General features: G+C 34.8%; 1 protein-coding gene across 46 annotated transcripts in view; it reads right to left on the reverse strand.

Moving 5' to 3' along the window:
- The window catches only part of PTPRD (protein tyrosine phosphatase receptor type D), a 1,147,190-nt gene that overhangs the window by 203,450 nt on the left and 915,940 nt on the right, over positions 1-27,800 (reverse strand). For all 46 annotated transcript variants that reach the window (XM_050328659.1, XM_050328661.1, XM_050328660.1 and 43 more), the window contains 2 exons: positions 6,873-7,018; positions 4,210-4,351 (listed from right to left, as the gene is read on the reverse strand). In XM_050328659.1, the coding sequence (XP_050184616.1) occupies positions 4,210-4,351; positions 6,873-7,018 (288 nt within the window). The remainder of the gene's footprint in view (positions 1-4,209; positions 4,352-6,872; positions 7,019-27,800) is intronic.

A 27,800-nucleotide genomic window follows, 5' to 3' on the forward strand; every position in this document is an offset into this window, starting at 1 on the left:
TGCCTGTAATAGACCACAACAAGGCACTTAATTTGCAAATAGTTCTATAACCACCATTTGCAAGACCTAAAAACAGAGTTAGGTGCCTTTACCATGAAATGAATGGTCAATAAAGGGAAAGCTATTCCCTTTCTGATAGCCACAGATTATAGGAAGATCCTGTACTTTATTGGTTTTTATTGCCTTTTCACAGATCACCAAATGGATCGAGTTGGAAGGGACTGCCAGTGGTCCAACCTCTCTGCTCAAGAAGGGCCATCCTAAAGCACATTGCACAGAATTGTGTCCAGATGGTTCTTGAGTATCTCCAGTGAGGGAGACTCAACAACCTTTCTGGGTAACCTGTTCCCATGCTTAGTCACCCACACAGTAAAGAAGTTCTTCCTCATATTCAGGTGGAACTTCCTCTGCCCGAGTTTCTGCTCGTTGCCTCTTGTCTTATTGCTTGGCACCACCAAGAAGAGCCTGGCTCTGTCCTCTTGGGGTCCTCCATCCAGATACTTACAGACATCAACAAGTTCCGCTCACAGTCACCTCCTCTCCAGGTTGAACATGCCCACCTCCCTCAGCCTTTTCCTCCCAAAAAAGATGCTTCAGTCCCCTAATCATCTTTGCAGTCCTTTGATGGACTTGCTTCAAGAGCCCTATACTGCCCTTGTACTGAGGCTGTGTCCAGTTCTGTGTCACAGTACTCCAGGTGTGGTCTCACCAGTGCTGAATACAGGGGCAGGGTCACACCCCTCAACCTCCTGGCAATGCTCTCTCTAATGCACCTCAGGATACCACTGGCCTTCTTGGCCACAAAGGTATGTGTACTGAACACTAATAATTATGAATAAAGAAATCAATGCACTGTTCCACTCATATGGTTCTCAGTAAAAACAAAGATCTCCAAAATATATAGCATGAACTCCTCTGGTCTGGAAGGCAATTTCCAGACTTCTTTCTTGTTTTCCTTCAAAATTTTCTTATGGGTGAATCTGTCCTGGAAAGCAGCCGATCCTTTATATACAGAAAATCAAAAGCAGTTTCCAGTTAGACAATCATTGTTGGTCTAGACTCTCACAGTTGGTCTAGACTCTCTCATCCTAACAAGTGAAAGTTTAGCCTGGAATGTTTCCTGATTTACTCTAGTAACAGAAAAAAAAGTCCAATATTTTGTCTATGGTAAGGCCTTGAAATGTCACCACTTTGTAGATGCCTTTCCTGCTCTTTTTCCTCCTCACACTGTAAACTTCTAACACCTAGAAGCTAAAAAATTTATTTATATTCATAGTTCTTTGAGACCCAATTACTAAAAACTAGTCATAGTGCAGGACCCTAACAAAACACAGTAGAATCTGTAGTGTACTCAACAATGTCACAGACAGAAAAACTGCCAAGTTTGGCTGTAAAGATATGGACACATCTGCAAAAATGGTGCGATCTGTGCTGCAGAAATGGTTTGCAGCAGTTAAGGTGGATTTTGTGAAACAATCACACAGAATGAGTACGGATAGACATTTCTGCTCCTGGAATTACCCTGACTTCACTGATCTTCCATATTAAGAGTTGCAATACTTTGTGTTGAATTGTGAGTAAACACTGATTTCCTTCTCTAGATGCCATATGCAGGAGGCCAAAATGCTAAGTTGGGTCTGTGATAGAACAATTGCAAAAAGATTAAAAAAACATATGAAAGTTATATGTGCATCTTTTGCAATCCAGTCACATACACGCCCCAGGGATGAGTAAGGCCTAAGCAAACCGCAGACCTAACTCACTCTACTCTGTTTTGCATTTGATTAAATCTGTTAATTCCTGTTCACATATATGATATACAGCAGCTATGTGAGGTAGGGGCACTCTTTTCCATAAAGACATAACCAGATGGAATGTTTTCCACAATGCTACTGTTGCAAACTGTACAAGGTGAAGTTTGCAAAATAGGAGTTTTGCAGTAATAGAATTATCTTCCAGGCCTTTAGCCTTTAGCACTGAACTATTCTGTCTTGGAAAGCAACATAGTAAGCCATTCAAAATGTTAATATTGCCAAATTTTCCTCATAATGCCCTGTTACTTTGCATGCTTCTTGCTTCCTCTGATGTTACCCCTTTATACCAATTCATTGTCACAACATGTTCACGAATTCTCATATATTGCCAGTTTCATATTATATCCATAAATCTGTTCCTGGGGCCAAATGTATTCCAGCAGTTGCAAAAGCCATATAAATGGTTGGATACAATGCTCAATCTTTATATATCATTTGTTTTTAAATGAAATTGAAATTTAAATTGTAATTTCACAACTAATAGTATATATGCTTTGTTCTTGCATATGCATATGTATCACTTTTAAAACAGCATCTGATGCTAGTGTTGTCCAAAGTAGCTTTGAGCTACTATTACTTGCTCTTACTCTGGAGTAAAAACTAGGCAGCAAACCTACATATGCCTTACAAGAAATTGATTAAATAATCAATGGGACTAGAAAGGAAATGGACCACATTCTACAGTCAGTCAGTTCGGACACTCAGATGCCTCCTCTGCCTTTTTCGACTGATATGGTGCTAGGCAGAGAGATGAGGGCTGTTGCTTCTCTACAAAACCCAAAACAACAATTTTGGTTTAGAACTGCATCTTTCAAAATGCATGCCCATTTCATGACCAGAGAGTCTTATAAATACTTTTCAAGAAACTATCAAGACAAAGAATACTATTTCAACCTGAGTTTTCACACTGTTTTTTTTGCTTTCCCCTACTCCCTCTCCTCATTTCTCTTTAATTTGCAAAACTTCTAATAGAATATAAAAAAATGTCTTTTTATGTTCATTTTCAATAATGTAGAAGCTTTACATAAAAAGTGTTCCTATCAGTTAATAAAAGGAAAACCTTATCTTGGGAAGTTAAGAACAGGTCCATGGTGCTGTTAAAAATATCAATCTATCAATCTTCCCATTTTCCTTGGCTAGACTGGAAGAATTTATGAAAGGTAACATAAGGAACAATCACAGTATTAGAGATAAGAACTTTAAATATTGAAAAAGTTTGCTTATGTCAGACTACCTCTAAGAAAAGAATACATATATACTTAGGGTTATTATTTAGGGTTACTATTTGCCATATATGTACATAGTATTGCTAACTGCCTTCAATAGTAATGTCAGTACTGTCTATACTGACTAAAAAATCTAATAAAATGACATAATTTTTTTTTAATAAACAACCACCTTCAGAGAAAAACAGGAAAAATCTTCTTGTTACCCTAAATTGCTTGGGATGGAAGGATCAAGAAAAAAATTATTGAAATTACACATTTCACAGCTTTTCTTCTAAATTCTTTAAAGCTGTTTAATCATCTTCAATTCCTATAAAAAGACACCTAGTAGTTAATTTTTCAGACCATGTAATGCCACATGATATCAAAATACGAGACAGTAATCTTCAGTCATAAAAACAGCCTTGCAAACTAAAGAGTGTGATATTTCATGAAGTGTCTTCAAATCCAGTGTCCATTCATCTCCAGGTGACAAAATGAATTGTTCAGGTCATTTGACTACTAGTATTTCCTTCCGTGAGTATTATCTAGACAGTAGACTTGGCAGTACATTAATATCCTCAGCCCTGAACGATGGCTGAAAAAATTCATTTTTTTCCTTTACTCTTCTCAAAAACTTCTTAGTGAAGTAAGAATGCAACTGAGGAACTCAGGTGATACATATCTGAAGTGGAAGAAGCCTTCACCTTTTTTGTGATTGTATTTTGTGGGAGAAATTTTGCAGCAATTTAACATCATCTAAAAGACGTTCATGCAACTTTTCAAGGTCACTGTTAATTAGGCAAATTTCTGTGTAAATGCTGATCACAAAAGGCTAAGCTACTCAGGGCAGCCCTAAAATGTAAATCAAATGCATTCATAAAGTAATTTCTGTGGACTGGTAATTGTTACATTGTGTGTGGCACTCCTGCTTCACTTATTTCTTACTTATTTTCTTCACTCTATTCTGTCATACCCTGTAATCTCCAATTACCTTTTTATGGTCAAAGGTTACAAATGCAATATTTAAGTATTATGTGAAAAAGTTAATAATCAACAGGACCAGGACTGTAGTAAGGTCCATTTGAAAAGAACTGTATTTAACTTCGCTGGAGAGAAACCTCTCTTTTACAACAACATAGTACTTTGAGCTCAATCAAGTAAATTAGTTATGCTTAGAAAGAGCTTACCACGTAAAACAGTGAGTCTCGTGGACACACTTATTTCACCAACACTGTTGGAAGCCACACATTCATAAATAGCTTCATCTCGTGGCGTGCGCAGCGGTTGTATTCTGAGAACTGATCCAGATCCATCATCAAACTCTATTACCTATAAAAGGAAACAAAAGCTGTCACAGATGTTGTTACAAATACCTATGCCTCAGTTAATCTACTCATGAACAGCAGCCTGCTGCTATACAAGTCACCAAAGTAGGTTTTCTTTTCAAATATATGTACCAGGACAAATTCCACCTATATGGGAAAAAGATGTAATTCTTTTTAAACTTTTTTTAACTTTTTTTGAGAAAGAGTTCTTAGTAACTTAAAGCAGATTTTTCTAATTCCTATTATTTGAATTAATTTGAAGAAAGAGGAGAAAAAAAGACTCCTCCTGTATCATGTTCATTCACAGTATATACCTGCAATATAAATAAAAGGTAAAAGATTAATAGAAAAGACCCACAAGGTCTTACTGCAGATTCTAATTTCAGAAGCAAATTATAGCTCTCTATACCTAACTAAGTTGTGAGAATTAGTCCGTCCAAGAACATTCAATGATAATGGTCTTCAAATACATAGTCAGGAGTGAGGAAATGTTCCCCAAATGCTATGTACACCAAGTTCCAGCAGAAAAAATTCAAACTCCACATGTGGGAAAAATAATCATGAAAAGGTTAATGAAAAACTGTAGCAGACTGTCCAAGTTTATTGAAGGACGAAAAAAAAAAAGTAGCCCCCAACATCCCTGGGAAAGCACATGGATCAGATGTCCCACTGAAGTCCTTTCCAGCTGTATTTACTAGGCTTCTATAACGACAGGTGTCCAGGAAAAACAATTAGATGTCTTGTATTACTGAGTAATCACACTCAGAGAAATATACAAAATATTAATGTGAAAGAAGAGGAAAATAAGCCAAACTAATTATTCTCTTATTGATGCAGCTGATAATCTCAGACTTTTCTTATTTGCCAAATGTTTCAAATGTCTTTTATGAATCTCATTTCTACTGTTGTTTTGTTCTTATTTAGAGATTCTGCATCATGAAATAATGGCCCTAATTTGAATCGGAAGGAATGTGTTCTGCAAACTTTATAGTTGATCTACTCAGTGGTCATAATAAAAATTATAAAACACTTCTACCATACTTGGTTATAAAGTTTGTTCAGCAGTCCACTAAAGGCATTTTTAAAACATTTTAAGGGGGTTTTAATAGTTACATTTAAATATTTTTTATGGAAATAAAACTACTTTATTTTTACTGGTTCTCTCTAAAAACAGTTACATACATACATACATACATAGGAAATAAATATATTAAGTGAATAAACCATGAAATAATGCAAAATAAAACACAGTAAACATACACATGTCCAATCTTTCTCTGTTTCGAATTCATTTTGAGTGAAAGTTCTGTGAAGAGAACAGGATAAATTGCATAGAATTTATGGTAAAATTTCTGTGTTAATCCCTCTAGGCAATTACATCTCTGCATATGCTCTGCAAAGTGCAAACAGTCCTTGGTACTAGGAGGTAAGATTTAAGTTCATGATTTTATTTTTTCATGTTGTAGTAAATACGCAAGCAAATAATTGTATTGGCTAATGAACAAATTCAAATGCCTCTAGATATTTTTTTGATCAAAAAGTTAATAAAATAAATTTAGTTTACACAATAAATGCAATTCCTCTAAATAAATCTAACCTGAAATGCAGGACAAGCAATCTTCACAAATGCAACTGAAAATTAACACAGAGGACTTCAATATTAAGTCAGTTTCTATCTTAGGTCATTTGCTTATAAGATGCATATCACATCTGTTTTATATATGTTAGTCATCTTCTAAGCAGTCATTTTTAAGACAACAGAAGTCTCTTACTTAACACTGAAAATAGAGAAGAGACAAGGCGGAAATTATACACTCTTAGTTCCAGTTTTGATATCTATTGTAAAAGCTTATGCCCATTTTCTGTGTTTTTTCTTCATGTCAAAGACTTATCTGCATTTGACAGTAATTATTCCTGCCATTACAAGAGGGAATAATATCTGGGTTTTTATTTCCCCCCAAATAAACAGAATCCTTTGAACAGATTACTTTTACTGTTTCCTTTAATTGAATGATGTGGAGAGAAATAGTTTTCTCTAAGGCTTTTTTCTAATTTACTCTTAAGAATCAAAAGGAAGTAAGTTTTATATTTCCTCTTCAGCAGCAGGAACCACAATGCCCCTTTCATCTCTCTCCACAACAGTGGTAAGGAGTGGTGGCAGGAGAAGTGGCAGCAGCCTAGGCCTGCTCTGTCACAAAAGGAGGTGTGCGAGTTGCTCTTTGGAGACAGCAATCACTGCTCAAGTGATTTCCCCACCATCTCCTTCATGAGACAGTAAACTGAACAGAGGCACCTCAAAGCTCCTCAGTGAGATCATGTTAGTTTAGAAAGCAGCAGTAGCAGTTTAATGGTGCTATACATAACCAGTTTGGAAAATAAAAATTTCACAGGACTGCTCCCACCAAATTATCCCTGATATTCATTCCTATTTTCCTAAGTCACTGAAAATAAAGCACACATACTGGGATTAGAAGTGAGGTTGGAATAAAATGTTTTTCAGAGGAACAGAACAATGGACCTAATACCTCAAATCTCTGATTGCTGACTTTCTTTCCCTTTTTGTTCCAGACAATTTTAGGTCTTGGATCTCCTGTGGCTTGGCAGATGAAAGAGGCGACTCCTCCTGAAACCCCTGTCTGGTCAACGGGAGTTCTTGTAAACTTTGGTGGTGCTGAAAAAATCAAAAACATTGATGAAATTAATCTAAACAATAAGCATAAAAAAAATAAGCCATATCAAGATTTAAAAATTTAAAAAGAAGGAATGCTTTGTTTTTCTAGTGATAGAACTCACTACAAGAGAAACCATTAAAAAAACCCTAAAAGGTCAAGAAAGTACTTATGGATTTTGCTAGTGAAATTTATATTAAAACAGAAATCTGATGGAATCAGCATAGCAGGATCATACATTACATTTTATCACCCTTATAAATAAAAAATCCAATTTGACTTCTATTGCAAAATGAGCTCATCAATCAACTGGAATATTATGATTCATTACTTGATACTATGATCCCAGGATGTCATGAAAACAGGATTCTCACTTTTAAGACATTAAAATCAGTGACATTTAGGAGAAAGCATTTGTAAGTAAGTTTTCAGTAGTGGAGATAAATTACTATGTATTAAGAGTCCACGCAGAAAGGACTGTAACAGAGGAGAGATTTATGTTTGGGTACAGTTTCATGTACACCTCCTGCTCACTTCCAAATTCTACTCTGTCAGAAAGAAGAACTAAAGAAAGATCCAACTATTGCAACAACAGTAGAGAGAAATAATTTTAAAAGTATGAAAATTTTTAATTAATTATTCGCTTCCCTTTTATTTCTGTTACAACATAATTAAAATTAATTTATCAGTCTTGTGTTGAGACAAAACTTTCAAACTTAGAACAAGACATGACTTCTAAAGATTTAATAACAAAATCTGTAAGAGTACAGCTAACCAGACAACAAAAATATTGAAGAATTGCTGCAAATATTTAAACCATTCTTCTTCTTAGCTGAGTAATTTTTCAAAATCCAATACACTTTCAGATGCCGATATAAATATATGAAGATAGGGACAATAAATGATAAAACCCCCAAGTCTTTGCTACATAGTCTTTCTCAGTAGCAGCTCTATAGCCGCTGTTGCAACTCATTTTTGGTCTCAACTTCAAATATCAGCAGTCAGCCCCTTTTATGTTTACTGCCTCTTCCCTTTTCTTCACTTTCCTCTCTTAGGTACAGGTGTGTACCTGTACTGGGCTAGTTTTCATTTCTAAGTTGCTGCCCTTCAGTTCTGATGTCTAACCCCTTACTCTGCTAAACTGGTCTTTCCACGGGCAACATTTGTCAGCATGTTTATTTTAATGATAGAAACCCAGCAGACTACAATTACGCATGTATGCAACATTGGAAGAAATCCTGAGATAATTTAACGATGCCAAGAAAATATGATAAGGCTGTTACTATAAAACAAAATATGTAGGTTTATGTCATGTTGCTGCATTAAATATGAGAGAATGTAGATTGTAATAGGTTTACAAAATTAAAGGAGGAGATTTCTTAACCTATCCCTCATGTAAAAGGTATTTTTTAAAAATGTAGTAAAACTATAATGTTCCTGAAAATCTGCAGGCTTTTTTTTCTCATAGAAATATTAGGAAAATTCATTATTTCTCAACTTTTCAGAATGCTCAAGGGTTCTTGAACTATCTACTCTTCTAATTTTCCTGGTGAAAATATACCTAAATCCAAATGCAAGAGCAAATCTGAGCACAGCAAAACAGTGTGACACAACTGCCATGGAAAAAAATTATGAAAGAACTTCTCTGATGTCAAAAATTAACAAAACCATGGTAAACAAAACACACTTAGAGCAAGAAACTATAAATACTTCCCCTAGTAACAGGTATTGTGTCTGGACCATAGAAAAGACAGAAATGTGTTCTGATGAAGAGCATCTGGGTTTTACCAAAACTGCTATCCTTGAACCCCTCTCTACATGTGTGTTAACTCAGCACTCTAATATTTAGAGACATGACTGAACCTGATATATTGATACTGTGAGTACAAGTTGTGACTGCGTGCCATCAAGTGAAAAATGATGTGCTGCCATTTTCTTTTTATTTTTTTTCTTTTTGACATTTTTCAAATTCAGTGTTAGAACTCAAACCAGCGAAAGAGAAACACTTAAGTCCAACAGCACACAGTAACTATGAATAGTAGCTCATAGGTAGCAAATAGTGCAAACAGCAATAAGTGAAACTAAAAATTTTCCACCAAACAATTCATGTTAGAGGTCCAAACAGTTTTCTGACACTTTTTTCCTGAAGAATTGGGCCAAACTTGGTAAAGGATTATAACTGCCATAACTCCTTAGAAAAATCACTGACTAGTTTCTGCAGAGATATATCTACATAGTGGAGTTGCAGAAATAGGGTTGATAACCTAACACGGCTCAAGCTACCTGAATAACAATATTTTTTCAGTTCTACATTAATTTTTGCTGAGCCAACAATTAGTAAAGCTGTTGTTTCTTACCTAACAACACTTGCTACAAAGCATTAGAGGTAACAGACAAGTGTATATAGGTTGTATATAAAGACCACATTATTGTATGTGGAGACTGATACTGTCTACATCATTAAAAAAGCTTCAAAATCCAGTGTGGAATTGAACTGTGGTAATGTTTGTGTTTCACTTAGACCCTAACCTAGCTGAAAAAAATTAGGTATGCAGCTGGTCAAAACTTCTTTTAACATAAGTAAGAAATTCCTGTGGAAACACTGCCATAGCTCTTCTCCAGTACCTAATCATGAAAGCAAGACAGTTATCTTTGAGGTTATATGATATCAGAAAACATAAATTATTATTAGGTCATACATAAATTTATCTGAACAGGAAGCTCATAGTAGTCCCATAGAATGGCCATTTTCAGCAGTTCCATCTTTAAATTCTCAAAATCTAATATGATTTGGAAAACCAGCTTAATTCTCCACTTCAGGCTCGGCAGCACCACCAGAAGGATAAAAATGTCTGCACATTTAAGCTGTGAGGATAAATTAATTTATGGTCAAGAGATGGTCAGGCTATGGTCTGACAGTGGCCGGCCAGCCACCCATGAAGAAAGATAGGTATACAATCCATCTTTTCATTCCTCAATCAACACATTCACAAAGAGACCACCATCCGTCTAAGGGTATATGAAATCATAACCCAGCAGAACCAAAAAGTAGTATTTGTTTCCTTTATCTTTTTAAAGGTTGTTAATTAAGGTTTGACACAAATTGCCTCCACAATTAATGTTGTCAGTTTCTTGACATTGATTCTGACCTAAGCTGCTAGGCACTCTGATAGCAAACACAATTAAACTGCACACACAGTTGTGCTTATTAACATGAGGGCAATTTTGATTGAGAACTGACAACTAACTATTTTCAATCTCCCTTAATAACAGCAGTGCACAGTCCAAGAAAAACTCTCCACAGCACACTTCATTAAGCACAGCAACAATCTATATGGGAACCTTCCTGCGCAATTAAATCTGCCAAAAAAATAAGATGTAATATGTTACCAATATGGTACACAGTCTTCCAGTACTTTTGAAACTCCACTTGGTAACATCTCAATAAAGCTGCAGTTAAAATAATAGAAGCATAATTAAAATAAAGCAGTGAAATTATTTCAAAATCGGCACCTATTTCTGGATTTGCATTCTCTTGTGGGTATCATCAAAATTGCAGTATTATTGGCTATTAAATGCAAAACACCCAAGTTTTGTTTGATTCGGCTTGTTTATATACCAGTGCCCACAGATATTCATGCCAATACTGAACATAGATACATTCAGTACTGAATTTAGATACACTGCTTTGTTAAGGAAAAAAAATTACAATGGAAGATACCCACAGCTTGGACTTCAGAAAAGTACCATAAACTTTATCATCCAAGAATCCGAGGGCTCCCACCCTTTGCTACTTTGTAGGCACTTCTTATTTGGATTCTTGAGAAGCTCAAGTGACAGCTATTAAACCACTGCAAATTGCACTCTAATATATGGAGGAAAATTGAACTTATTGCTAGCTCACCTTAAATACACTGAGCTTTCATTTATTTGTTTTAAGGAGTTTAAACCCATAGAAGTTAGGTAGGCTACTGCTTCAACAGTCAAGCTGTCCCCTCAGGGGGTACAGGAACTTCTCAGATAGACATAGTTTAACACTATCCAGAAAGAAGTGGAGCTTTTTTGCACATCAAGACTCCATAAAATATATTTATAACAAGACACTAAAATAATTCATTTGGATAGGAATATTTGAATAGCTTGGCACAAACATAAGACATCTCTTTCTTCTCTTCTGCATCTCCACATTGCCTTTTTAAAGGTTAAGAAGAATTCCAAAGTAATGAATGGAATTAACTAACATTTCAGCATGTTACGGAATTATCCGTTTTCAATTTACCATTCTGTTCTCTGTGCTCTGTTTTAAGGACATGTACTACTTTTCCTCTTTCCATAGCTTCTGAGAACTACTCTTACGGACATACTCCTCTCACGAAAAGATGAATATGAGGATAGGACTTCACCTTCTTTAAAGATAATGTGAGAGCTAATGGGATTTCTGCAGTGCCAGTACAGCAAGCTCAGCATATGGATTTATGATGGACAAGATATATAATGTAGACCTTAAAGCATTTGTTTCTAGACTGTCTACTTGGAGTGAATGGAATTCCTGGTATATCATAATTGAACTTCATCATATGCTTGAAACACGAAAAAGTTTTCTAAATCAAAAAAAAAAATTGCCAAAAATATGTTCTATTGCATCCTTTGTAAAAATTCATAGCAAAGGTAAATAAAGTAACAAAGATATCAGAAAAAATTAAAACTGCTAGACTTTCGAATGCCTCATTTGTAAATTATCACATACTGACATTTTAGGAGACTCTTCTAAAAGTAAAGTAACTATTTTGGTTGTAAAGACTTGTTTTGTAGCAATAAAAGTTGGAAGATGATAATCACAACTGTTCCCATGAAACTTTTTCAGCTAAGATTCAGCAATGAAGGGTAAGGGCAGACTAAACAATGTGGTCTGGCAGATGCCTATGCACTTTGAAATACTGCACACATACCATTAAAAGAATAATTTTCACTTAATGTAGAACCCTTATATTTTACAGGTCTAGTGACATCAAGTTTCAGTGATGGGGATCTGAGTTTCAGGGACATGCGACTGGACTAGTTCTGAGTAAAAAATTCTGAAGTAATTCTTCCCGTGCTAAATTACATACTCAGAAAATTCTGATACAGAGTAGAAGTACAAACAAACAGAATAAAAAGCAGCAACAACAACAACAAACAAAAGCAAACAAAAACCCCAAACCCTTTATTCACTCTGTTTCGTATTTTGCAGCATTCACTGCATCCCACAGATTTATCAGAAACTGCTATATATTCTAAATAAACAGGTCATAAACTGGTTCACATTCAATAATGGTGAAGGTGGTAATTACTCCTATCCTCATAAGAAAGGTAAATGTTGCATGTAATCTCAGACTAATAACGTATTGATACATTACAAATTACATGAGTTATTATTTTCACAATTACTCTAGGAATTAATATATTAAAAATTACTATACATATACACACATACAGTACATAATAGAAAAGCTTTTTGTGCTCATTTATTTCTTAAAAGGAATTTTCAAAGTACATTCATTTCACAGCATTTTCTGTTAATTTACTCAGTCAAAACTTGTGACATCAGTTAGACTGATCAATGTTATAAGCAATTGTTTCACCTTAATTCTAACCCACGTGTACAGGCAATATGCAAACTGGCTATGTGAAAAAGTTAATTAGTTTTTATTTCTATAAGGACAAGTAATAATTTGTATTCATGAAATCTGTATAAAGAAATTCCTAAATTAACAAGTGGTATATTCCTAAAGGCTCTTGTCTGTCAGTCACATGCTGGTGAAATTTTCCTGTTTCTCATTGTGAATCTCTTAAAACTGCACCTGCTTTACATTCTTCAGCAAGAAGAACAGCAACAACACACTCTTCAAATCCCGCCATACTCTGAGTAGATAAACAATTTTATTATCCTGTGAATTAAAATTATCAGTTTTCTATCTCTGAACTACTAAATGCAAAGCAGCCATGCCAATGAAGTCCAGCTGAAAACCTTGATCCATTTGGTTCACAAAAACTATTTGCAGGTACAAAGACAGGTTTCCCAAAATCCTGGGTGAAGGAAGCCAAGCTATTTCCCTTTACAAGCATCACAGCATCCTCTTTAAAATTCAGCCCTGAAAAATCTCATAAAATCTTCATAATATTATCAAAACACTTATCCCCCCACCTTTTCTCTGTATTCTTCTAAATGCAAAAGCATTCAGAATAAAGGACAGGTTTTTTGAAGGAGGTTTCTGTTTGTTTGGGGCTTTTTTCTCCAATTTAGCAGTCATCTCCAGTTCCAAGCCTTCAATCTGCCAGACCATATCCACCCTACAGATTTAGTCAGCAGCTCAAAAAAATAAAATATTATCACTTACAGATTCTTGAAGAAAATATAAAAAGTCAAGCCTATCTTTTATGTTCTCAAATTTCCTGCAATGCAGTGTCAGTTTAGTAGGCTGACCATTAGGTTCATTCTTCCCTGAAATATGAAATCAAATTACAGACTTCCAAGTAAGGCCTTAGAAGCAGAATAGGTAGGTTACATTTTCGAAAAGGTCTAATGTTAAAATAGCAGATTCTTAATTTGTACCTCTAAGCTCTGACTCGTTTCATTGTGGATTATGTATGCTTTTTTAGAGAGAAATTACCTGAGCCCTAGGGACATGGGAGGTATACGAACCAATGCAGACAGCAGGAGACATTTATTGGCCAAGTAATATCATTCACACACACATGCACACACTCATTTATAGTTCATAATAACTCAGAGAAAGAAAAAGGCTTTCACAAATATGAAGAACCTCTTTGAAAAACCCATGAAAAAGCCTTTTGTTATTATCAGTATGTTTATATTCTAAGTAGGACCAAGTGGAAGAATTGCTTATTGCTGGGCTTTTTCTATTAGAACTGTTGCAGGCAACCTGGTAAGAATTTAAGTTGGTTTCATAACAAATTATTAGGACATTTAATGTAAAATTGAGATCAGCCATTAACTACTGCTTCATCGGAGCAATACTGTGCTAAACCTAAAGAGAAGCCAGGGCTTACAGTCTCATAAGAGTCAATCTCATGGATGATTAGAACAAAGAAGAAGCCTCCCAGTGCCAGACATGCTCCCACACCCATCTCCTCTTGCCTTCCGTTCCCAAGCTGAGTACATGGCTTCAGCTGCTTCACACACATTATCTTCAGCACAAACTTCAGCCTTCTTTTATATATTGCAACAGTAAATGAAATTTTTATACATTTGCTTCTAAATCTCCCCTTATTTGCTTTAGTATCTCTTCACTTTGTTCTGCACAAAAATTCTAGTTTACACTAATTTAAGAGAGGAGAATCAGGATGCTTGGATTCTAATATTTGACTAACCTGAGCACTGAAAGATGCAGGTATAGCACAAAATAATAGTCCTTAAGCAGTAAATGCATAGAAGGTCAAGAATTCTCTTTTCCTTTTTTGTCCCATTCCTATAGGAATTACAACACTATTAACCCCCTATTTATCTCTATTAACCCAACTCCACACATGCCTTTAAGTCATAAATCAGCACATTTTCAGATGCAGAATACAAAACAAAAATTGGTGTAGATTTGTGTGTATACACAGAATTTCTCATACATGGTATATCCAAAGCTGGGAGGGGCTTAATCTACCTGAGTTAGAAAGAGGAACTTGCTAGTTAATCCAGAACTAAGCCTCCCTTCAGCAGCAAATGAAAAGCATGAAGCCTCTTGAATCTAAAAGGTTAGTGACGTGCACCGCTTTATCCCCCAGGAATATTACATAACCTTGTCATATTCACTAATTTAATGAAAGGAAATTCCGCTTCAAAGCTCTCTACTGCTTCTTTTTCAAATTTTAATGTCTGCAGTCTGCATATGAATTATTTGGTAACTGAGAGCTGACACTCCTTTTCAATGTGCAAAGTAGAAGCAGTGGATTTTAAAATGCCATGCAAGCCGATCTCCTTCCAGAAGATTTTTGCTCTAACAGAAAAATGGGAATAATAAGATACTACAGGTTTCAATTAGGGACTCAGAATATCTGGGTTATGACTGGAGAGATGACCTTTAAAGGCACTTCAGTCCTACTGAAATCCTCAAATGAAGGTACCAAAACAAGTTAGCATAAAATTGGGGCACTGTAACAACTGAATGAAACTTCCCCTCATTTATTTATCTAAACACAACAAAATGCACACTCTGCCATTTTGGCACATGCAAGCTGCTGACTAGCAACTGTGAAAGCAAGATCACCTATCTAGTCATAATACCGTCTCTACATACTAATATTACTCAGTCTTAATACTTGACAGGGTACCCATATAAGCAAATTCTAGTAACTCCTATTCAAGCAGAAGGGTGCATGCATCTCATCAAATCTTACAGTCCACGTGAACACATACAGTGTGGGGCATTAATGGGGTCCATGATAACTTTCCACTTGCAAAACAGCATTCCGAAATGACATGATTTGTCATAAGCATAATTTATGCAGCTAAACTGGTAAAAAGAAAAAGACTATATAATTAAGGTTTCTATAAAATAATGATTAAGCCTCCCCAACTATTTAGCAGAGACTCAAGTCTTTCCTTCTCACTAGGTTAGAACTACTTCATCCCAAAACTTGATAAACACCACCCTCTATTAGTTTTAAAACAACATTTACCATTTGCCTACAAGCAATCAATTAGATGAAACCTAAATTAGATGTCCAGCCAAGTAGACAGAACATAGTCCTATATATATATATATATACACACACATCTATATATATATATATATATATATATGTGTGTATGTATATTCCTTTTACCAGCAATGCTTTGTGAGCTACACAGTGCAGCCCACTTTCAGCGGTTCTGTGAGACAGGTTAACAGGCCCCATAAGATGATGCATTGCTCATGTACAAGCAGACATTCATAAACTAGGTCAGAAAACTGTTTATAGATATTAAAAAAGATACAGTGACTAAAAGCCCCAGTGGATTGTCCCAGTTCTTTGCCTACAAGTCACTTACGATACATCAGTATGGTTAAAACAGTACAAGGAGCGTGCTCTGGGATATGGCTATGCAGACATAAAAGCACTGATTAGAATGTGTTTGCTGGCAGTATTTTTGATAATGTATATTTTCAGTAACATATAAGTGTCCTACTGTGTATAGGTCCTCCTATGGCTACCGGTCACATTTTGTTGTCAGAAAGGACAATACGATGCAAAAAATACTACTCATAAGGTGCAGTTTTGTACTTAAAACTGCATCTCCTCTATGAACTTCTACAGGAGCTAAATTGCTCTAGCTTCTCTCCAATAAAGTTATGCCACCATAAATCAGAAGTATATGATATATAATATATTCAAGAATGTGAAAAATAAAACCTCATATAAAGGTATGCAAAATAAAGATGTTATCAGATCAGAAATTTTATAAAATAGGAGAAAAACAACCAAAAGAAACACATCACCACATAAAGGTAAACCTCTCCTTACCACAAGTTCATTTCTGTTTTAATTCTGATCTGTAATAGCACTTCATACAACAACAGTCTGTCATCTATTACCTAAAATCACTGAAGAGTACAATTATTTGATACCTTGTATGTTGGTGCAGCATTGCACTTGCTTTACAAAGATCTTGCATGATTAGTCATGTTACTTCAGTGATTTTCACATAAATTTCAGTGGTTAAAAATACACTTAAGTAGATAATTCTCGCCCACAGTGCTGTGCCATGCCTATCTCATTTATATCTTTTATCTTTATATCATTTATATCTTATTAATATCTTAAATTCTTCTGTTTTGACATAAATTTCTTATTCTTTAAAAAAAAAGAAATACTAAGAAATCATAACACTACATATAACAGATACTCAAATAACATAAGACTTTTGTAGAACACATTAAAGATTTTTGTCTTAAAGTAAATTTTTAAAAAATTACATTTGCCCTGTCATAGAGATTTTCACTCTGAAATCTCCATCATAACTAGAAAGCACAATTCATGCCCCTCTTAAAAAGAAAAGATTACTAAAATATAACCACCAATAAGGATTTCACTCTCCATTTTCTTAAGATTACTAAAATATAACCACCAATAAGGATTTCACTCTCCATTTTCTTTCACAGGCAAACATGTTCTTTCCAATTATCACAACCCCCCCCCCCAAAATAGTACAATCCTAGTCATGGCTTCCTTTTCAGTTCATATCTAAGTAGTAACAAGATAACGAATTTACTGAAGTTTAGTCTCAAGACACAAAACTGGAAGCCAAAAACACTGAAAGTGGCAATTGGTTCCTGGATGGAACAGGGCTGAGAGCCAAAACTTTGTAGTTCTAATCCTATCTCTGTTAATTGCTTGCTGTTTAGCTTCAGGCAAATTACTTAGTCTCCATGTCTCAATTTACTTACTTCCAGGATTATGCTACTTAGATTATGTCGCAAAACATAGGAGGAGTATTATAGTGGTTACTGTCACTATATTTACAAAATTTGTGTAGGGATTTGTGCTCATGCATTGAATGAAATGTTCCAGTTTAAGTCATATCTACTTATAACACCAATGACACTTTTATCAGGGCAAAGGAAACGAAAATAAACAAACAAACAAACCGTACTCAAATCTAAATTTAGAGTGTCAGTAAAAACTGGTATCTATTTCGAAAACTTATTAGTCTTTGAAAATTGCAGTCCTCTGCATATCAGTATTGAAAAATGTTGGTTTAATTAACACTCCTTCCTCTAAGGAAATGAGCTTACATTGCACAAGTGTACTGAATAAGAACTGCTCTTTTTGACACTAAGAGGTATGTTCTCAAAGGCTATCTTCTATGAAATGATAATAAATTATTTCTGCAAAATATATCACACTGCATCATAATTAAAATTCAGAGGTATATAATTAATATTGTGCGTGTCCATTTAAATCATAGAATTGAATGCTTTAATTAAACAGTCATGTTAATTATAATAGTCACTTTAAGGAGATAACAGCAAATATGTATAGACATGTTTAGATCTAATGGATATGCATGTTTACAGAAATTACAGATTTAAGAAAACTGTATTTTCCGTATCAGGCTTTGGCAAACTCTTGAAAGTATACTTGAAAATGGCTCAGTGTTCCCTGAAGAAAACCAGGAACTTGGGTTTGCTGTTTATAAATTCAAATTTCTATATGTCTGAAACTCAATCGTATATTCAAAATGTAGAAAATGCCTACAAACTGATCATTGCAGTGCATCATCAAAGCTACAATCTGCTTATAGAAAGACTACGGAAGAAGAGTAAAAAAAAAAGGTAGAGGGATAATCCAAACCAAGTTGAATCTCAGATCTACTGAAGTAAAAATCTGAGTAAAAATAAAATCATTACATATTAATATATCACCAGTCAGTCACATACATTTATTAAAAATTAAAAATGTTTGATAGTTTTGGTTATAGTATGTATAAAAGTTGTTTGCTTCCAAGGGCTGTCTGGAAAATTGTAATTTTATCTTTATGTTCCTTAACATGCAATCCCCTGCATAAAATATAAGTAAAATCTCTTGAATGAATTACTATATTCATAAATCACAAAAATCAATTACTATGTGTATTGTTCCTTCAATGAATGCCTTTAGAAAAGCAGCTTCTGGCTGTTCAATAATTTGGACTATTACTGTGTCAAAAGCTGTAACACAGAATTGGAATAAATTCTAATTAGAGTTGAGAAGTCAGACATTGATGCTCCCTCTTCTAAAACAAATACTTCTTTAAAACCAGACAGCTTTCAAAAAACTCCATGAAAAAAAAAAAAACAACCCTCTTCAATATCTTTTTTAATTTTTCTTTACTTCTCTCTGTATTAACAAGAGTACAATGTAATGTAATATAGGGCACCAAAACAAAAGAAAGGTGGGAGAATAATCAATATAAAACTATTATTGACAGAGACATAAATCGGCCCAGCTGAAGTACCAGATTTGGCTTTTTAAGTGTTTGGCCTTAACCCCAGCAACACATCTTATGATTAAGAATAAAAAGTTTAAATCTTTGTGAGCTTTCTCCCTTCTCAATAGACAGCAGTATGGTGTGTTGATACAAACATACTGAACTTTTCTAGTAGTCTATATCATAACAACACCACGCATAAAAGGTCTTCTTTTATGATTATTTAATTACTTCTGCATGGGTATACAGGAATATAATACAATACAAGCATAGTCCTCACTCTTCCTAATGCAGGAATCTCTACTGGTCAAGGAACTCCAACCTGTAACATCCTACCTGGTACCAGAAGCTAGGAACATTATGAACTAAGCCTGTGTTTATTTTGAAGGTTCTTACTTATTGGATGTAGCAGCTTCTCCACAGTTGTACCCTGTTACTAGGACAAGAGTAATAGGATGTTTGCAAGTCTCCCATCCTAGAGACAAAAAACTATATGCCATATACCTAGACACTAAGAATGAAGGAATTAATATAGTGTATATAAGACCAGGTTTTTATTAAATTATTTTATGTTACGAATATAAATTCAGTAAAAAAATTTTAAAAAATCTGTGAAAGCTTAATTTTAAAAGGACATACTTCACTTCTATGGTTAAGAACTATTGTTATTTCGAGGAAATAATCTTGTTTTGAGAACAAGGCTACAAATCATCTGTCTTTAAAAAAAAATCAAAACTTAGAAGGCTGACTATATGACTTACCAAAGCAAACAAAAGCAGGAAAAAAAAAAGAAAATTAGTGTTTTTGCTTCTGAGTGCATAAGCTAACCTACGCATGTGCATATTTATAGCACCAGAAAAAAACTTCAACACTTTCAACAGTGTCAAAAGCATCCCTCACCTTTGGGTTTACCCATACTGCAGTCAGTCTTGAAAGTACAGTCACATACTCATGTTCTAGTCAGTTTTAATTTAGGTAAGACAGTACAATTAGCCGTTAGCCACAGATACCTCAAGCAGGCATCAAAGTAACTACGCGGACCTTGCAGAGGGATTGGGACTCAGAATATAAGGCTACACTGCCTGCCTAACAGTTAAAGTAGCCATGGCACTTCAAAACTGACAAAAGTATTGAACAACAAAATTTTTCAACTTCATTATAATTTCTCACAAAAAAAACCCCACCCCATACCAATCCGTACTGCATTACACACTCTGAGCTCCCTTGATTCTGCAACCCATTACAAAGCTTGCCCATTAAAAAGTTCTGTCACCATTAAAATGAGATTTTATGTGTACATTTTTAATCATTCCATATTGGTGACTTACAAATTCAAATCTCCTGTAACAATTGGATGTCAAATTTTTTCACAATCCACTAGCACATTTTCTTTTTATACTATGTGGAACTGAGTTCTTTATCTGATTCACATCTTGAGCCTCCCCTGTTCTCTCAGATCTGAGAATTTAAGTGCTTTCTGATCGAGGTCAGGACTTATTTCTTAAGCTTTCTGATCACATCCCAGTGAATGTTTCCACTGTGCCCTCATTTTTTTTCTTATCTTGTTTACAGGTGATTCCTGTAAACCATAGCAAAGGAGTATGGCATTTTTCCAGTGACTAAAGCATTATACTGTTGAAAGGTGGGATCACTATGACCAAGCAATTTTAATTGCCAAACTTGCAAATAGAACAAATATTGGATCTTGCTCTGCGGAGCCAGATCTAATTGTCTGCATCATTGTTATTTGAAAGTATTCATGCTTTTCTCTACATTCTGATTCATTGTGACCTTTCGGGACTGACTAAATTAACCTCTTTTCTGAAAGAAATAAAAAGGTAATGACAATCATGCAGGTGTGCACACTTTCATGTGAATGAACAATGAGGAACAGATAAAAGATTCATAGTTACTTCCAGTATTCAGACATGTACTTCTAGGAGCAGCTATCTTACTCCCATGATCAGATGAATGTGTAAAGAGAACACCATAGAACTGAGTGCTTAAGTGAATAATATGGAAACTTGAAACACACAGTAGTGAAAAAAATGCCTTGCTGGATATTTCATGCAGATGATTAAACCCATTATGGATTTGCCTTTCTGTTTTTAACTGCTTTTCTAAGAACAAAGGTAATGGATTCTTAAAATGGTGTAAGCAAAACAGTAAATTTTGCTGTAGATCACAGCAGGTGAAATCCTGTGCCACAGAAATCCTGGTGCCTGGTATTCCTAAATAGGGCCAGCCTTTTTACTATATTGCTAGACTTTGTATGATTGTGAATGCCTCCAGTACTAGTACTGCTTTGCAGGGCAAATTATAGAACTTTCTAAAAGTTTTTACAGTTATGCTCACAAAATGAAGGTTGCGCAAGGAACAGGAATGCATTTATACCATTTCACAAGTAGAGATTTTGGAAGAACACCTTTTTTTCTAAACTGGCATATTGCTATCAAAATTGATGAAGCTTATGACATAACTAAATTTCCAAGAAATATCATTCCAATCAGGCAAGTCTGATTGTTTTGAAAATATTTTTTTCCATTTAAGTAAAGAATCACCTACATCATCAATTGATACTGTTTCATTCCAGAGGTTTTACTCATGACATCAGTGGTCTAATTTCTTCAATACTGTAAGCTGGCCAAAACTCAGTAATTACAGTGGCACTGCTCAAATTTATAGAAATTGAAGATTTGGTCCATTATTTTTAAACTCAGGTCGATCAGCACGCATATGATCACCACTGTGATCAGGTAATTAGTTACACAGCTTTCAACAATAACAGAAGTTTGGCTTAGCTCCTTATGCGCTGGATCAATGCTAACTGCATCGAAGCTGAATGCATAGCTATAAACTGATACTATTCACACCTCTGCTCTAGCAAAGTCTTACCATACCAAGTAACCACAAAGGACTCTTGCTAGTTAGCTAGCAGTTATCATCACACACACACACACACACAAGAGAATCTAGGATATATTCCATAGGTTATGAACTAAGGCATTCACAATACAGTGCACAGAAAGCTGATAAAGGGATGGGAATCAAAGAAGTTCTTATATTTAAGGTTTTACCTAACTTCCTATAAAACAAAAGCAAGCCTTTTTCAAGTGAACTGATTCCTACTGTGCTTAATTTGTTTTGCAGATAAAAAAATCAAAAAAGTTAAAGTTTTTAACAAAAATTGCTTCAAAAGGATTTAAAACTTATTTACTAAAATTCAAGACTGAATATTGTTTTGCTCAGCAAGCGAGAGCACAGTATTCTTTTCACAGAATCACAGAACTAGGGTTGGAAGGGATTCACAAAAATCATCAAGTCCAGTTGTGGCCCTGCACAGAACAGTCCCAATAACCACTCCATGTGCAGTGACCACTTTCCTGGAGAGCCTGTTCCACTCTCTGGCCACCCACTGGGTGAAGAACCTTTTCTTAATTTCCAGCCTAAATCTTCCCTGACATATAGCTTCATGCTGTTCCCTCAGGTCCTGTCACTGGTCACGAGAGAGAGGAATTCTTGAATTTTATTGCAGACATATGTGCATTTCAGCAAGTAGAAAACATGTATCTATTTATCCTAATCTTGCTTCTTATTTAATTAGTTTTAATTAAGTAGTTTTAATTGCTCTTATTTATAATTAATTTTTAGAGCTACATTTACAAGGAAAAAATACCAGGAGAAAAAGAGATATAAACATTTCAAATATCAGCACTGTTAATATTGAGTTCAGCTTTTGGATGGTGAGATGCAGGAGAGAGGGCAGAGCTGGTTTGGAGCAACGAAAGGAAACATAGGTCTGATCCTACAGCATAAACCTCATCAAACCTCTGTGTTTCAAAGATCCTCATGAATATCCAGGCTACAATGGTAGCGGACCTTAAGTTTCTCCATTTATTGATTGATCTTATCAATCTTTTTTGTACTATTTTGTACTATTACATACTTGCACATGTCGAAATAAAACTGCTCAAGGCAGGAACAGCTCTTTGGACCCTGATTTACTAGACCATTGTAAAGAATATAATAATTAGTCAGAAACTAGTAATGATGGAGTTTACCCCCTTCAAAAAAAAAACCAAAAAAACTAGGAAGGAAATATTACGTATGCTTTCATTCATTCTTTCATGATAGTTCCACTATACTTAAAATATCACATTTTTTAATTGTCATATACCCATTTATCAGCATTATTTAGTATTTGTAGAACATTTAGCTCTCTCATAAAATGGATATGATTCTGCTATATCCAACAAAACCATATAAGATAATCTTCCACCAAGAATACTTACAATCTTAATCTTCCTCCCTTAAATGTTTAATAGTCTAAGACAATACACAACAGCTGATTATGGCCAGACTTAAGAGTTAATTTTGAATTAACCATTTAAAATATGATAGAGTTTTAGTCAGTAGGAATGGTATTAAAATCAACTCTGCTAACTTTCTAACAATTGTTGACTTTCTAGCAGAGTAAAAGACAACTGAAGGGAAGATTAGGAAGTCTCTTTGTGAATAAGTATTGAAAACTGAATTCTTGCTTATCTTCCTCAATAGCCTGCAATGCAGGTTTATGCAAACTTGTAAAATGGTTTCCAAAATGAAAACATGTAAGAACTCACTATCTCTGCATTACGGGTATGGAATTATCAGGGCAGTCAGAGGAGCTCATCTCACAAGAAACTCTGCGCTGCTGACTCACAGGCATTAAAATTACAGGAAATATACCGAAAGGTAATCAGTGATCTCTCATTTATTAAGAAAAGAGCACATTTCAGCTGAGTGAGAAATTCAGAGCTTGCAATAAATGTCTCCAAGTTTTAACTACCTACCCCAAAATACTCCCTGATTCAGGAAACTGACTACAATCTCACATTTTAAGTTAGAACTACTCTTTATTTTCCATTTTGCCCACTAAGTGTAATAGGGATTTACTGTCTTGTTTCAATTCTGGAAATATGGCATCACAGCCAACTGATACCCAAAATGATCAGCCTCATATTAGAACATGAGACTGGGTTTTTCAGCCTAGAGAAGGTTCTGGGCAGCTCTTACAGCAGACTTGCAGTACCTAAAGTGAACTTAAAAGAAAGATGTAGAGGGGTTTTTCATAAGGGCTTGTAGTGACAGCACAAAGGTTTTGTACTGAAATAGGGTAAACTTAAATTGGATATAAGAAAGAAATTTTTTCTATAGGGATGGTGAGGCACTGGACCCATCCCTGGAAGTGTTCAAGGCCAAGTTGGATGGGGCTTTGAGCAATGTGATCTACTGGAAGGTGTCCCTGCCCATTGCAAAGGTGTCTGAATTGTATGTCCTTCACAGTCCCTTCAAATACCCCTTTGATTCTAGCATTTCCCACTAAGTGCAGACACAGGAATCTTCACAAAGTGGTTGGTTTGGGGGTTTTTTTGTGTTGCTTTTTGTGATTTTTTGTTGTTTTGTTTTGTTGTTTTGTTTGGGTTTGTGGCTTTGTTTTTGTTTGGTTTGGTTTTTGTTTACTTACTTTTGCTGACGTACAGAACCAGTAGCAGCATAATGCAATTTATAGTCATTAAAGCTGATACGTCTTCCTGAAAACAGTCAACCATTGTTCCACTCAGTTTAGAGACTATTTATTGTAAAGCAAGTAAATCCCTGATCCTATTAGAAGCCTGGATTTATTCTCAGGTTATGCAGAACAAAGTTTTCACCACTTTTCTTTCCTTTGGTTTCTCCTTCCAGAGCTTCTGTTATTACCTTATGATGCCTACCAAGGCTGTGTCTCTTTAACAGTCCTGAGATCTTGCTTCTCATTTCGTCCTATGTCTAAATCACATACATTCTGCTGACATCTTCCCACTCCTGTACCTTGCCATTAACTATTCCTTCCTCCTTTCCATAATTCTAGTGTTTTCTTTTAGGGTCATATGTTTTTAATATGAAACAGTAATTAAAAACTATTTTCATTTTGAAACTATTTGATCAACCATTTGGCTTCAAATTCATCCCACTGTTAGTGTTGTAGTCATTCTAGTATTCAAAAAAATGCTTTCTGGATTAATCATGTCTTATAAACTGACATATACACCTCTTTTTTTTTTTTTTTTTAAAGTGTCACCTTTTCCCTTTTATTTTCTCAAAGGAATAATGATCTCTACTTAACACTAAGACATAAATAAAAATGCATAAAGGAAATTTCCAGATGCTGTAAGCAACAGAGATGCCAGCTATGTAACTAGGTAGCCAAGCCAGGAAAACTGTCTCCATCACATATTTTGCTTTTAATTGTTACATTCTTATCTATTTATATTCCACTAAGTATAGGCTATAACGGTGAGAATATATCAGAGAAAGCTACAGGTGACAAGTTCCCTTTTTTCATTTACTATTAATACAACAGTAGTATGGTGTTTAACAGAGACTATTTCAACAGCTACTCCAGTGTACTGCTGCACATTTGAAAATTGGTGCAAGATAACACCACTGGACATCTTTCTCATTCACATTCAGAGAGGGCAATGAAAGCCTGATGGCTTTCCTCTTTTAAATAAGTCTGAGTCAAAAAGTTCCATCCCTTAAATAAAATACTGTATTAAATTATTTATTGTAAGATTCAACTGCTGCATGCCTTTGCTACCTGCATAGCATGCAGCATTTTCCTGTTCAGCTCCAGCAAGAGCCTAAGCACAAACTTCAAGTTATAAAATATAACAACAGAATGGATACCAGTCTTGGATACCTATTCATAATTTCAAGTAGGGGCAGGCACAGAAGTCTTGCCCAGGATGCCCTGTATCAGTTGGCCTCTCAGTAATATGCCTTTTTGCATAGTCCTTCTTCTGCCACACAAGGATACTTAACAACATCAGAAAGAACGAAAAAGGAACATGCTGACACTTCCTCAACAGGGGAAGAGAACAGTCACCCATTTTGCAGCTTCATAAGAAGTTAAAGAGATGTTTTCAGAGATCTCTTGGTCGTTACTTCAGTATAAAACCAAAGCAAATGTTAAGGTGTAAATATGTACTCTCCATACATATTAAGTGAGAGTACAGGCAATTAAAAACCCCATTTCTACTCTCTTCTACTGATTCTGCTTAAAATGAAGCTTAGTATGTAACTTGCAAAACACTAATTTGTAGCCTTTGTATTTTTCCATTGACGAAAAAGCAGGCCATTCACAAATTATCAGTTAACATTTTCAGACATATTTCGCCCTTTTTTTTTACACATGGAAAGAACTGATTTCCAAAAAGCTAAACCTAGCATAATTTCTACTAAGCACAATCAGCTACAGACATTAGAAATTATCCCAATGCAATAATGATGATGATGATAATAATAATAATAATAATAATAACAAAGTACAGACACTTTTTGAAATTAATGTCCTTCTAACAAGATCATATAGCTTTCATATTTTTAGCTGTGCTTTCAACTGCTTTCAACAGAATCACTTCCTTGTTACAGTTTCTGAAGGAAACAAATTTGTAGCACATCATCCTTCTGTCTCTCTCATTTTAGTTCTTGTAATTTCACACCACCAGTAAATGTATCATTACATAAACCTTTGAAGTAAGTCTTTCATTATGAAGTTACTTGTAGGTTTTAAGATTTTAGTGAGGTCCTCTCAATGAAGCTTGAAAAATAATTTTATTAGAATGTGGACCCTATAATTAAGCTCCATGAGATTCAAGTAGTTTATGTAATTGACTTTTCATTAAACTTTTCATCATCTGTCACCGAAGCCATAATTACAGTGAAAACTAATCTGAGTTGCACAATAATTCCCAAAAAAGGATTTAGCATTACATATGAGTCTTCAGCATATTTCGACTCCAAAAATCAAAATTTCAGAGATATATATTTCAATTTTTTTCTTTTTTTTTTCTCTGACATCCAGTTTTGTAACTTGATCTTCTGTTTCCAATTATTTAAACTAATATTCATTATAATGCTGTCCAAAAGGTCCAAACTGAAGTATATCTTATTACAGACTGATGAAAAACGTATTTAAGAGATAAAAAATCCTTAAACTTCAATGAATTTATACATCCCATTAAAAAAACAAACAAACAAAACACAACAATCCTGATTAAAACATTGTTCCTCGGCTGCAGTATTGTGTTATACTAGGGGCTTTCATACTGGTAGGAAATATTTATTGATTTATTTATTTTAAAGCTTATCCAAGTGCAAAGAGCTTCTAGATCCTTAAATTAGGAATCCAAATGCAACTTCTATGACTACTAAGGAAATTTAACAGGTCACAATTTACAATGCCTGAATTTGCTATGTAGAAATTGATACTTTAGGAGTCTTTTTTAAAAAAAAAATCTTGCAAGTATACATAATCCCTCTGTTACAAATCACTTAATTCAAAAGAAGGCCTGCACTTGAGTTATTGTTTTTTTAGAAACTTCAGTGATTTTCACAGAACCTGAAAAATTGTACAGAAATCCTTATGTGCACCAGTCTTTCCTTCCATGACTTTAATAATTTTTATTTTTTAAAAGATGGGAAATAGCACTAATAAACAATTTTTTTTTAACATAACAACTTCTAAAATAACACAAAGAGAAGCCAAATGCCTCTGTTTTTCACATCCCCTCCCATCAAATATAGAGAGCCTTACGAGTAGTGACAATGAATATAAAACTTATACCACTATTTAAGATGGCTGGCACAATAACTCTTTCCTTTTCTGTCAGTACCTGTTTGGTTGTATCATAAAAGGAACACTTGACTGAAAAACTGTTCCTATGACCAACATGCATAAACAAAAAAAGCATTGATATAGAAGCATTTATTTTTAACTGAAGATCAGCCGAAGCTGATACACACTCAAATACAGGTACCAC

The sequence above is a fragment of the Myiozetetes cayanensis genome, unplaced genomic scaffold, assembly GCF_022539395.1.
Source record: "Myiozetetes cayanensis isolate MyiCay16 unplaced genomic scaffold, myiCay2020 scf4, whole genome shotgun sequence".
Lineage (NCBI taxonomy): Eukaryota > Metazoa > Chordata > Aves > Passeriformes > Tyrannidae > Myiozetetes > Myiozetetes cayanensis.